This window comes from Schistocerca cancellata, chromosome 1, assembly GCF_023864275.1.
Source record: "Schistocerca cancellata isolate TAMUIC-IGC-003103 chromosome 1, iqSchCanc2.1, whole genome shotgun sequence".
In the NCBI taxonomy this organism is placed as follows: domain Eukaryota; kingdom Metazoa; phylum Arthropoda; class Insecta; order Orthoptera; family Acrididae; genus Schistocerca; species Schistocerca cancellata.
Genome location: NC_064626.1, coordinates 870,120,536 through 870,135,019, shown reverse-complemented (window position 1 = coordinate 870,135,019; position 14,484 = coordinate 870,120,536). Strand labels below are relative to the sequence as shown.

General features: G+C 39.8%; 1 protein-coding gene across 3 annotated transcripts in view; it reads left to right on the top strand.

Moving 5' to 3' along the window:
• The first annotated feature begins 2,959 nt into the window (after nt 1-2,959).
• LOC126189918 (52 kDa repressor of the inhibitor of the protein kinase-like) overlaps nt 2,960-14,484 on the top strand; it is an 80,464-nt gene continuing 68,939 nt past the window's right edge. For 2 of the 3 annotated variants that reach the window (XR_007538256.1, XR_007538254.1), the window contains exons 1-2: nt 2,960-3,130; nt 3,217-3,774. Coding sequence is in view for 1 of the 3 variants with exons in the window: in XM_049930979.1 (XP_049786936.1) it covers nt 3,027-3,130; nt 3,217-3,595 (483 nt within the window). In the remaining 2 variants the exon portion in view is untranslated. Of the gene's footprint in view, nt 3,131-3,216; nt 3,791-14,484 lie in introns of those variants that run through there. The other variant, XM_049930979.1, reaches the window with a different exon arrangement.

The following is a 14,484-nucleotide window of genomic DNA, read 5'->3' as shown; positions in this document are numbered from 1 at the left end:
ACCCTTTACCTAATGGATTTCTGGAGTTCAGAATATCAAAAATCCTATCAATATAATACAAAAATTCTACTGTTGCTTCACTTCCTTTAAAATTTGGATCACCAACCCTCCTCAAAAACTATACTATCTGCCACACTAGAATTCAAAGTCTGTGCAGCTAATGAAACATTTATTTTTCTATTTACATAACTTATATGTTGTCCTGATAGTTTGTTGGCAAATGTCATACCTTCTTCTTGTTGTACCTTCTTAAATTGCTCAATGAAATGCCATCTAATAATGCCAGTTGGAGACTCAATAGATACTTCTGCTACAGCATTTATGGCTAACTTAATCATATGACACATGTCAAAGATACAATAAACATTGTATTTTTCCACAGGATGAGGAAAGTGGCTTTTAAAATCACCCGTGGAAAACTTTAAAGTACAGCCAAGTGCTTATAGTTACCTTGCAGCCATCACATGTAACACACCAAACCCTAATGCCAGAACTATGCAGCCTCTCAAAGCAGACTTTATCAGTGTCTCCTGATTATTTGCCTGTACACCGTTGATAAAGAAATATGCAATCGGGCATGCCTTTAATAGAGACAAGCATGAAAGTCAGAGCCTCAGATGCCTCTATTACTTCTTTTGACTGAGAAACTTCCCCACCAAAGTCTAAAAAAAAAAAAAAAAAAAAAAAAAAAAAAAACCTGTGTATTGCTTAGTTCCTCAGTCCCAAACTACTTGCTTCCTAATTGCCATACTGTCTACAATTAGACATGAATCGCTGAACTGGTCCCTTACAATTGGGTTCAAATCAATGTACTTAAAAAAATCTTTTAAGAAGCCAGGTTCACAGTCTACACTTGCCACCCATTTGGAAATCAATGATTTATGGGGCAGAGGCATTAATTTTTGCTGGTGAATAAAAGTACACAGTCATCACAAGCATTTTCACATTTGTTGTGTATCTTTTACCCTTTGACGAGAGAGAGTTGTTCACTAAATTGCACACTAATTCCACTTGTGTTCCTTTCTGATGATTGAGGAAATTATGTAACTTCTTAGGAAGATGCTTCTCCTTCAATGAACTTATGATGTCATCCATGGAAAATACTTTCTTCGCTCTTCTTCGAAGTTTTTCACAGACGCACTTCAGTTTACGTTTTAATTCGTGCACAATGTCTGAGAAAAAATTGCAAGTTTCGGTCGCCTAGTCTTCCATTTCTACTTTCGACTGTATACCACAATCAGTTACTGAAAAACCAACTGTATTCTGAAACAAAGAAATAATTTCGTTATATATAATTGAAATAACTCAAGGCCTGATGAAAAAATATTATAAGAAAACTTTGGGCGTGTGAAAACATCCTTATACTAACGTTTTTGACGCAATTCGCAGCTTCTGCTTTCCACGGAAGAATTCTCATTGACAACATTCTCCACGCAATCGGTAGGTTCTGCAGCGGGCAAATCGAGCACAGATTCTATGACAGAACGCTAAAAACAAAAAAATGGACCTGTATTACAAAATTGCTTAGACCTATGTAGCCCATTTGTGTTCGTACGAAATAAATTCACAAAAGTAAAAAGCACACACATAGCAACGAAATTAATTAGCTACCTCAAATGGAGAAGCATTCGTTGTCACTCAAAATCCTAACAACATGTCATCGTGGCTGTTTATTTGGTGGCATCAAATGAGTCGGAAAGTCAAAAACTGATGGCACTGCTTCGGGTTTGAAACGTTTCTTCCACGTTCCAGGGCTCACTTGTTGGAAATGGTTTCCGCAAAGAGAACTGCAAGACGTAGGATTAAAACCTTTCCGCTTCACGGAAGTAATACACTTCTTTAGCAGCTCTGGGTGCTTTAGAAGAAACTTGTTCAAAAACATCGAATTAGCAAACGCACTAAGTCTGTATTTTTATCGTATTGTATCGGTAGTCCTATTACATGTTAAATGGTAAGTCACTTTCCTTACTCCATCGCTTCGTACAATTGAAAGCGGAACAAGAAATCACCATTTCGATAATACTTAATTCCTTATACACCGTACAGACCGAGAGAAACTTCTTGCCAAATTTGAATATGGCGGTCAATACATACGACAGTAATCACTAATCAGCTGGTAGAGCCATCTATCGGTAAGTCCGGTAGTTGAGCATCCCTCATTTCGCTAGCTTTAGACGCCTGTGTGGAACACAGCAGGACCGGGCTATAGGCATGAATCTGTAGGGAAACCAGAGTGTACATTATATCAGACTGTGGGGAAACTAAAGAGACATATATTCGGGAACATATAATGGAAAATCTTTGATGTGAGAATGCGGGGACAGCTACACACTAACATGTCACGTTTAAAAAACCTTTTTATTTGCCCCATTTGCATGGGGTTCCCGAAACCTGATTTCGTAAACCGATTTCCCAACACCCCTTCTGAGTGATAATGTAAACACTTCGAAATCGATTCTGGAAATGAGCTTCTACTTACCAGTTTTCCAATGCTGCACTCGGTTTTCGCTTGCATGTAAACAGAACCGTTTTTAAACGTACTTTGTCACGTTTCGTCTTGTTTTCAAACATTTTCGGCTAATATGCACGGAGACACTTTTTGCACAGTGAAGAATAAATAAAAAAAATTAGACTGAACCTGTTTATATCTCCTCCAATTGAAGAGAAATAGCGATTTGACTGACTAAATCTTAAACAATAAAAGCTGTTTCCCAGGTGCCATATTTAACTGAGGTAACAAATCCACTTCATACCTTAAGTAAACACGACAGCGTAAAACGGTTTCCGAAATTCGGTTTTCGTCTTTCGGAAGCGATATATATCGAACGCACGACTGTCGCGGAGCAGGATCCCGATTTTGTTTACATTGATGACACACTGAATGGTATACTACCACAGTCGCGACATTTGGCCTCGATTTTGTTGCCTACCGGGCCAAGGGCGCCCCAAGCGGCCGGTAGGTTAAACTGTGAGTTCGGCGCGATCGTGAAAGCGAATAGTGATTACTGATTATTTTGATTTATACAATGGTTTTTACCATCGGGAGCGTTTGTAGCGAAATAAAGTTCAGCAACAACAGGAAGAAGACATCACAGCTATCTTTTTTTAAGTTTCCTAAGGATCCTGAGAGGTATATACCATCATATTACTAAACTCTATCGTCAGGACTCACTTGAAAACTATATATATGTATAAATGATGTACGTTTCGTTTTAGGAGCAGAAAATGGCTAGTTAATAGCAGACAAGAAGACCTTATGAAGAAAGACCCAGTTTACCTGTGTGATAATATTAGGTTTTGTTCGCTACATTTTGAACAAAACCAGTTCATGAACGCAGATAATAACAAATTCGTGTGGAATGCAGTACCCGCACTGTTTGACATTCCAAATAAGCCATCTCAACTGACGATGAAGAGGAAACTTTCACAAAGATTTGACAGTTTTTATTGTCATTTCAAAAGTTATGAAGACAAATTTGGAAGCTTGGTTATTTGCAGTGAAAATGTTTGTTTATTTTTGAGGGATTGTGAAAATCAGATGGCTTCAGTTTTTGATGAACATTTCACAAGAAAAACTGTGGTGAATTATATGTGAACTTGTTGATAGCTATCCCAAGTTTTCCTCCTGGATGTTGTGAAGAAGCTAAGCTGCTGTTGATCAAGATATTTGTTAAAGTCAGACTTGTTTACTGGCTCAAATATTGGAATCAAGACTTAGTTTCTAACAACAAGAAAGCAAATAAGAAACTGAAGAAGTTGGCTCATGATTCTTTGGTATGTATTTCATTCACTTCTGTTGTTAGTCACTTAATTTTCCTTGCTTCTTTCGTGTGATGACATTATTTTGTTAGCACCTTGTTCACTGACAGTTTGTTTGAAAATTATTCAAATATTTGGTTTTTCGTGAAATGTAATGTAATCAGCTCATTATAATGTTTTCAGCATATTTCTCAAACTATTTGGCAGTTGCTTGTCCCACTTAGAATAATAAAAAGATGAAGGTCGTACTTGTGGCAACAGGCGACAATGACAAACACAGTAGGCCTACAGAACGTTAAACAAGCTGTCGATCGCTTTTGCATGTAGAGGTACATGTCAGTTCTTCTTACATGTGGAACTATGTGTTTATATTCTTTTGATATTAATGTGGTAAGCTGCAATTCTGTCCAATGTCACAAGCGTTTCTTCACGAATGTGTTTTAGCTTGCCACTCCATTAGTGGTTTTTGTCCGTACTTGGGCTTATTTTAGAATCATTTTTAGGTGCATACTACCCATACCTGTGCAGATAGTATTGTATGAGTGGGTACAGTGGAAGTGGTGGGGGTTTCATTGTGTGTGAGCTATGTCTGTAGGGGGGATTCAGTTCAATGAACAAGGCCTACTCAAGAGCAGAACTCCTAAGCTACAGTTAGCGAGTCTGCTAAAGATCATACAGACAGTTCATCACAGTATGACTAATAATATAACTGACTGAAGTGGCTAATAAGAAAATCACCCCACTAACAATTAATGCAACTGCTGATAGTGTACTAAGCACACTGCTCAGCAGATTACTGCATACTAAGATGGTCACTCCTTCGTAACAAAAAGGTAGACACACCTGGGGCTGTGTGGCTGCCAAGCTATTTGGAGCTAGAGATAACATATTGATCTGTAGAGCAGCATGATGTCTATGTTCATGCCATATTTTGTGCACTTTTTGTTATAAAAATGAACTGCAAGGTAAATTCAGAAAGCACATACGGGATAACAAACAAGTATCTCATGAGTGCACGATATACATAGTACGTAATCTACAAAAAAAATGCAGTGGGGGAATGTCATACTGACTTTTAACCACATACAATAAATAGTTCAAGTTTATTTCATGATAAATAGTTTAGAAGATCTAACTGGTATTATTACATGACTTCAGTATATCACTGTTTATATTCCACGCAATGACTAAAAATTTAAATATTACATTCTTTGGTCATGTTTTCATATTTACTGTTACTGCTACAAATGCAAAGACAAATCCATGAAAAAGGAAACAATTAAATTTCCTTCATAGGACAGTATTACAAATGTTCAGTTATATTAGTAGGACATTGCAAAAAACAAATACATAGAATTTGGATGAAAACAAAGAAGTCATTGAATGAGAGTCTGCCAGAACAAGAAAGGAACAGTGGTTTTTAGGGGTGGTTCTGAGCAAATTACTTTGCTGGGAGCATCTGGATTCAATGCAATTGAGGAGGTAGCTGCTGTTGTATGTACACAATGTCCTTATAACAGAAGACCATGTATAAAGTGAAGACAATGATGTGTTGCTGCCTAAGAATCCACCTTTACCTCTTTGTGGTGATGACACAGGATTACCCATATATATAAATGTCAGGTCTTAAAAAATAAAATTGGTATTCTTAGTATTCTGTTAGGTGTAAGCAAGAAGACTACATTATGTGTTGATAACACTGGCTCAGTGAAGATAAGCTACAACTGTACATATCACAGGGGATGGTCCTGGCATACTGCGGCATATCGAGCTGGCATCCACCACCGGCTCTAATTACACCCCCACTGCTACCAATAATATTTTCTCTCTTTTCTGTCTCTGGGTGTCTTTTGGTTCTGAATTTCAGTAATATTTGTATGTGATGTGGGCATAATCTGCCCATTTGTTACTTAGTTCAGGTTTCATTGGTACAGTTGTAGGCTCAGTACCCGACAGCTAAAATACAGTTAGTCTTATTTAAAACCATGTTAATTAAAAGTTATGTCTGATTAAAAATTTTACTATAGTAAATAGCAGTGAAAATATTTTGAGCTAATAAATAGATTTGGTAAGGACGATACCACTGATTGTAAAGACTAGCATTCCTACTTTTCATTAACATAGTTAAAATTTTGTGGAAAAAATAAACAAGATAATTATCAATAAAGTTCAGAAGTAAACACATTTTACATTGCAAATTTTGACTCTATGCTTATTAGATTTCATCTCTGAGGCTGTACTTCTGTTACTCCAATTGTTATGCACATGGTGGCTTACTTCATTAACTGATTGAGCCATTAGTTATGAAAATTGTGTAATCTCCCATGATGTTCAGTATTGCACTTGTACCCATAAACGGATTAGTGCCGATGCAGATGTGTAAAATGATTCCATATACTATTCCAAAGTCCTAGATCACTACACTTTTTACTAACTGAATTATTGTTAATAATTATAGTCTATCCTGAGTATTTTTTTTTATGACCTTAAGAAATTGATAATCATCCAACAATGGGACCATGAAAACAATATATGAAAAACTGAAACCAAAATCTACATCTACATCTACATCCATACTCCGCAAGCCACCTGACGGTGTGTGGCAGAGGGTACCTTCAGTACCTCTATCGGTTCTCCCTTCTATTCCAGTCTCGTATTGTTCGTGGAAAGAAGGATTGTCGGTATGCCTCTGTGTGGGCTCTAATCTCTCTGATTTTATCCTCATGGTCTCTTCGCGAGATATACGTAGGAGGGAGCAATATACTGCTTGACTCTTCGGTGAAGGTATGTTCTCGAAACTTTGACAAAAGCCCGTACCGAGCTACTGAGCGTCTCTCCTGCAGAGTCTTCCACTGGAGTTTATCTATCATCTCCGTAACGCTTTCGCGATTACTAAATGATCCTGTAACGAAGCGCGCTGCTCTCCGTTGGATCTTCTCTATGTCTTGTATCAACCCTATCTGGTACGGATCCCACACTGCTGAGCAGTATTCAAGCAGTGGGCGAACAAGCGTACTGTAACCTACTTCCTTTGTTTTCGGATTGCATTTCCTTAGGATTCTTCCAATGAATCTCAGTCTGGCATCTGCTTTACCGACAATCAACACTATATGATCATTCCATTTCAAATCACTCCTAATGCGTACTCCCAGATAATTTATGGTATTAACTGCTTCCAGTTGCTGACCTGCTATTTTGTAGCTAAATGATAAAGGATCTATCTTTCTGTGTATTCGCAGCACATTACACTTGTCTTCATTGAGATTCAGTTGCCATTCCCTGCACCATGCGTCAATTCGCTGCAGATCCTCCTGCATTTCAGTACAATTTTCCATTGTTACAACCTCTCGATACACCACAGCATCATCTGCAAAAAGCCCCAGTGAACCTCCGATGTCATCCACCAGGTCATTTATGTATATTGCGAACAGCAACGGTCCTATGACACTCCCCTGCGGCATACCTGAAATTACTCTTACTTCGGAAGACTTCTCTCCATTGAGAATAACATGCTGCGTCCTGTTATCTAGGAACTCCTCAATCCAATCACACAATTGGTCTGATAGTCCATATGCTCTTACTTTGTTCAATAAACGACTGTGGGGAACTGTATCGAACGCCTTGCGGAAGTCAAGAAACACGGCATCTACCTGTGAACCCGTGTCTATGGCCCTCTGAGTCTCGTGGACGAATAGCGCGAGCTGGGTTTCACATGACCGTCTTTTTCGAAACCCATGCTGATTCCTACAGAGTAGATTTCTAGTCTCCAGAAAAGTCATTATACTCGAACACAATATGTGTTCCAAAATTCTACAACTGATCGACGTTAGAGATATAGGTCTATAGTTCTGCACATCTGTTCGACGTCCCTTCTTGAAAACGGGGATGACCTGTGCCCTTTTCCAATCCTTTGGAACACTACGCTCTTCTAGAGACCTACGGTACATCGCTGCAAGAAGGGGGGCAAGTTCCTTCGCGTACTCTGTGTAAAATTGAACTGGTATCCCATCAGGTCCAGAGGCCTTTCCTCTTTTGAGCGATTTTAATTGTTTCTCTATCCCTCTGTCGTCTATTTCGATATCTACCATTTTGTCATCTGTGCGACAATCTAGAGAAGGAACTACAGTGCAATCTTCCTCTGTGAAACAACTTTGGAAAAAGACATTTAGTATCTCGGCCTTTAGTCTGTCATCCTCTGTTTCAGTACCATTTTGGTCACAGAGTGTCTGGACATTTTGTTTTGATCCACCTACTGCTTTGACATAAGACCAAAATTTCTTAGGATTTTCTGCCAAGTCAGTACATAGAATTTTACTTTCGAATTCATTGAACGCCTCTCGCATAGCTCTCTTCACACTACATTTCGCTTCGCGTAATTTTTGTTTGTCTGCAAGGCTTTGGCTATGTTTATGTTTGCTGTGAAGTTCCCTTTGCTTCCGCGGCAGTTTTCTAACTCGGTTGTTGAACCACGGTGGCTCTTTTCCACCTCTTACGATCTTGCTTGGCACATACTCATCTAACGCATATTGTACGATGGTTTTGAACTTTGTCCACTGATCCTCAACACTATCAGTACTTGAGACAAAACTTTTGTGTTGAACCAACAGGTACTCTGAAATCTGCTTTTTGTCACTTTTTCTAAACAGAAAAATCTTCCTACCCTTTTTAATATTCCTATTTATGGCTGAAATCATCGATGCCGTATGATCACTGATTCCCTGTTCTGCGTTAACTTTTTCAAATAGTTCGGGTCTGTTTGTCACCAGAAGGTCTAATATGTTATCGCCACGAGTCGGTTCTCTGTTTAACTGCTCAAGGTAGTTTTCAGATAAAGCACTTAAAAAAATTTCACTGGATTCTTTGTCCCTGCCACCCGTTATGAACGTCTGAGTCTCCCAGTCTATATTGGGCAAATTAAAAACTTCACCCAGAACTATAACATGGTGGGGAAATCTACTCGAAATATTTTCCAAATTATCCTTCAGGTGCTCAGCCACAACAGCTGCTGAGCCAGGGGGCCTATAGAGACATCCAATTACCATGTCTGAGCCTGCTTTAACCGCGACCTTCACCCAAATCATTTCACATTTCGGATCTCCGTCAATTTCCTTCGATACTATTGCACTTCTTACCGCTATAAACACGCCTCCCCCTTCACTGTTCAGCCTGTCTCTGCGGTATACATTCCAATCTGAGTTTAGGATTTCGTTACTGTTTACGTCTGGTTTCAGCCAACTTTCTGTCCCTAGTACTATATGGGCGTTGTGATTGTTTATTAATGAGAGCAGTTCTGGGACTTTTCTATAGACGCTCCTGCAGTTTACTATTAGCACATTAATATTGTTATTCCCTGTTGCATTTTGCCTACTCCTATCTTGCCGCGTCTCAGGAGGCGTCTTGTCGGGCCTAGGGAGGGGATTCTCTAACCTAAAAAACCCCCATGTGCACTCCACACGTACTCCACTACCCTTGTAGCCGCTTCCGGCGTGTAGTGCACGCCTGACCTATTCAGGGGGACCCTACATTTCTCCACCCGATAGCGGAGGTCGAGAAATTTGCACCCCAGATCTCCGCAGAATCGTCTGAGCCTCTGGTTTAAGCCTTCCACTCGGCTCCAAACCAGAGGACCGCGATCGGTTCTGGGAACGATACTACAAATAGTTAGCTCTGATTCTACCCCGCGAGCGAGGCTTTCCGCCTTCACCATTTCCGCCAACCGCCTGTACGAACTGAGGATGACCTCTGAACCCAGACGGCAGGAGTCATTGGTGCCGACATGAGCAACAATTTGCAGTCGGGTGCACCCAGTGCTCTCTATCGCCGCCGGTAGGGCCTCCTCCACATCTCGGATGAGACCCCCCGGCAAGCAGACAGAGTGAACACTGGCCTTCTTCCCCGACCTTCTCGCTATTTCCCTAAGGGGCTCCATCACCCGCCTAACGTTGGAGCTCCCAATAACTAATAAACCCCTCCCCCCGTGTGCCTGCTCGGACCTTGCTGAAGGAGCAGCCACATGTCCCCTCACAGGCAGAGCGGGTGATGCCACACGGCCAGCCTCCACATTGACCTTCCGCCTCGTGCGCCGCTGAACCCGCCACTCCCCTTGGGGAGAGGGTGGCCCAACCGCGCCCGGTACCCGCGAAGATGTCTCGACAGCAGGGACAGTGGGTGAAGCATGTAACACCTGGGGTGTACCTTGCGACGCACCAGATTCCCCACTGCCGCTACACTCCGAGGCAGCAGCCTGAAGACGGCTGACCGCGGCCATCAACACGCTCAGCTGTTCGCGAACAGTGGCCAGCTCCTCCTGCGTCCGTACACAGCAGTCACACATCCTATCCATCCTAAGGAAACAATTTACTGAAGGGAGTTAATGAACCTTTAACTAGACTGCTAATTCACTAAAGGCGGCTGCTTATTCACTAAACTGTGGTTGCTAGCCACTTCTTGTAGAAAACAATGAAAATTGTGGTGGTGTGTACATTATTGAGCAAACACCATCCTGAACTCATTAAGATTTTCCACTTTATGACTTCAGAATTATGTGCTACAGATGAGCAATCATAGAAGAGACCATACAAATCAGGTTGGTGGGCTTACAGTACTTGTGCAATACAGTGTCCTTAATGTGGATGATACAAGCCTAAAAAATGCAATGGAAGCAGCTGCACTGTTATTGCACATGTTAAAAATCATAACTATATTTTTTTGCTGTATGCCAGACACTAATATTGAAGCATTTGGGCAGTTCTTGAGTAAAATTTACTTATTTTTTGGAAAATGGTCTAAGGAAAGGATATATATTCTTGGAGACATAAATACTGATTTAAGACTAAGGCAACCACACAATTTAGTTTTCTTAATATGCTGAGATTGGATGACTTGCACTGCATTAATGATAGTTCATAACAATTGTTCTGTCATCACCATGGTTCAATAACGATAATTCAGAGAACAGCAGGGGTTCGACTACCTCCTATCATGCCCTGAAATGAAAAATACCCCCCCCCCCCCCACACACACACACGTACAGACATATTCCGCTGCCTACCCAACTTACGCATTGTCTGGCCCTATTCAACCCCCTATCTGAACCAATTGTCCCATGGGGCTTATCCTGTAATAGATGGAAAACCTGACCCATACAACATGCTCCAGTTCTATCCCTGGCATCTCCCATCCCATGAACGGCAAGGGCAAATGTGAAAGCAGTCATGTGATCTACCAAGTTATCTGCAACCACTTTCTGTCATACTACATGGTCATGACCACTGCCAAGTTGTGTGTCCACATGAATGGCCAGTGCCAAACTGGCCAAGAGGCAGCTGGATCACCCACTTGCTGAGCATGCCACCCAACATGATACGCTTGAATTCAGTGCCTGCTTCACTTACTGGATTCTTTCCACCCACACCACCACCCTGATCTCAACCTTCCCTGCTCTCACTCCAGCCCTACATAACCTTCTACCCCACTGGAAGAATCCTTTTCCCTTCTCTACTTTACTCCACTTCCCCCACAGCCCCAGCATAGCCTGCAGATGCTGAAACTAGTAGCTCATTATCCTGTCTCTACTATGTCCCAGCATGCTCCCACTCTCTCTTTCTCTCTCTCTCTCGCCTGCTCAGTTTCCTTTTTCCATTTTCTTGATTCACCAATGACTCTAAAATATTGTTGTTCACATTTCACAAGTGGGATTTCAAAATGATTACACAAACAATTTTTGTCAGTTCTACCTAAGTACATAAAATGCACATAATTTGATTTTCATTGTAAGTGTCAATCACTCATAATGATATCTGAAACTGAGATCATGATTTAATCTATAGTTTACTGCAATAGGTGTGCAACTGGTGCCATTTGCAGAATTGTAAGATTTAGTTTTTGCATTCTGCTATCTCGCAATTGTACAATCACAGTTCTTTTATTTTGTACTATGCAATACACTACTGAGAAGTTCACAATCCATGTTGCTTATTCACTACCTGTATAAATTTCAGTTACTGCTCTTAAAATATGTTGGCAGGCTGTTCTACCACTTGTGTTTATTCATAAATTTTTGTGTGTCTGAAGTAATGGTATTGTGATCAGGTATCTTATTACACATATTTGATTAATCTTAATGGTACATGGAAAATAAAAAATAACTGTGAAAGTAAATACCTTTTTTATGTTTTCTTGCATCATGTCCTGACATGAGGTCCTTCCTACACAAGATTATACCTACTTAACCCAGAGTCCTTTTTTGTAACTCTTTGTCTTAGGCACTTATCGCAAAATATTTATGCTGGATAGCACCTTTGTGGATGTAGATCTGGTGCAAATGTTACTGCTCTCATTTACAACAGCAGTGTTCTGTTACTGTGTGTACTAACCCAAAGAAATACTATTATTAGAACATGCTACTATTTTGTCAAAAGGAAGGAATTATGATTGATCCAAGCACTCCCGCCTCAACAAACTCATTTCATTAGTATGTAGACTACTCCATAATTTAATTGTAAGATAGTGATTAGTATTTCAAAAGTAAACAGTTAACTTACTTTTCTCCATCAGTCTTGTTTTCATGGAGCTTTCATCTTGTGTACTCTTTCTGAAGTTTTGCATCAGTGTAACGAAATATATTACAACAAAAAAAAAGACAAATGTGACAGGGTTCAGATCCCACGCAGAGCCAATCACAAAATATTTTGTTTTCATTCATCACTTTCCAAATTATTTTTTAATTCTGCTATGTTGACTTAAAGATAAACCTATAATGACAGATCCATAATTAGGTTGGGATTTCTTAATTAACACATACTAGGGTAGATTTTTCCATGTGAGCAGTGCAAACCTTCCCCTCTGCCTCCAACCCCCCCCCCCCCCTCCACCACACAAAAATTCTTAACGCCAATTTTGTTTATCAGTTTCTTTGGGTAATGGTGGCAATGTGCGTAAACACAACGCAAACACACATACCTTACCACAGTCTCTGGCTGCCAAAGCCACAAAGCCAGAATGTGAGCAGCAGCGCAAGACGCTCAAAGTCTTGCCTTGGCAGCCAGAGACTGTGGACATGTCTGCACATGTTGCGTTTGTGTAATGTGTTGTGTGCTGTCTAAATCTAGCGAAGACCTGTTTAGCCTAAAGCTGTGTTTGACAGTCTTTTCATTGTGGCTATCTGCGAATCAGTGACTCCATTATATGGTGGCTAACAACTATCCTTTTCATAATACTGTCCAACATAAATCTGCCTTTCTCATTGATGTGAGAAGACAAAGCAATCCAGGTACAGTTACTGGCATCACTATTTTAAACCAAACAACTGCTTTTGTTGTTATAACCAGTGCTCGATTTGTGATGGTATGCCATACCAATACCTCTGGTAAGTCACAGTACTGGTACCTCTTCTTTTTTATAAATCAAGCACTGGTCAAAACTCTTAATACTTGTTTTATTTCTTCAAGATCATGTCACACCCAAAGGTCAAACCAAACTGAACATATATAGAAGAAACAGTTGTAAATAAGTGTTATTTTCATAGCCCATTATGTACTCTCACAGTCTGATCAATCTAAAGTTACAAGCAGAGGAGAGGTGATGTGTGGAAGGAATCAAAGAAAAAGAACTAAACACATGCCAAATAAGAAGCTGTGTATCACTGTAGAATATGTTACAATGGGTTCATTATACCTTATTCTAAACATAGACACAGTGAATCTTTCATGAGGCTCAAGCTGCAGTCGGGAAGAAATTTTCATATGTCACTAATATACTTAATACAGTTTATGTCTAATGGTTCACAGTAAGCGAATAAATTTTGAATAATTGAATATATTACAACAAAACATTCAACATTCCATTCAGAACCAATCACAAAATATTTTAATTTCATACTTTTCACATTGAACTCTTCTCAAAAGTGCGTGCTCCCCCCCCCCCCCCCCTTTCCAACACACACACACATTATGCAATGATTCTTGATTCTGTAATTACTTTCTCTGGGTGAGGATGGGAGCAGGGATTGTCAACAACACCCATATAAAATGGGACAATACAACATATGTAAAGGACATAACTCCTTTCGCAATAAACAAATTTATTTTACTGCAGTTGTTTTTAACATGTCATACTAAAAAATCACATTCATTGCAACAGTAACTCCAACACAAGAGATACAACTGTCATCCACATCAATAAACATTTTATGACAGTGGGTTTTCACAGTGGAATGTAAACCATTTCATTTTCTTAAAGTGTATTTATCATACTACTACAGACAAGGACGTAACATTAATATATTATCACACACATTATTTTGGCACAGACGGTAAAATAAAAATAATGATCTTGGGTACTGCCTGTTGCCTATCCCTAGTAACCATCCCAAAAAATATAGGGTGGTGGCAGAGAACGTTTGGTTGTGCAATCCTGTAGTCACTCTGTTGTGGTACTGGATTTGCAATGTGCTTCTGAAAATAAATCAAAGATATATTGAATGAATTATTGAATATTTTTTGATAGGATCTGGCAGTGATGGAAAGAACAAACATAAGTAGAATAACATCTCTAGATGTCAAATTAGAATAACATCACAACATGTCAAATTAGAAAAGAATTAAGTATGTACTGATCAGTAACATGAATTTTGTATGTAGAATACACCACCCTGTCACCAATGAGGTGCAAATCAATCTCAAATGAAGTACCTAGGAGTAAAAACTCCTACATTTGGGCACATAT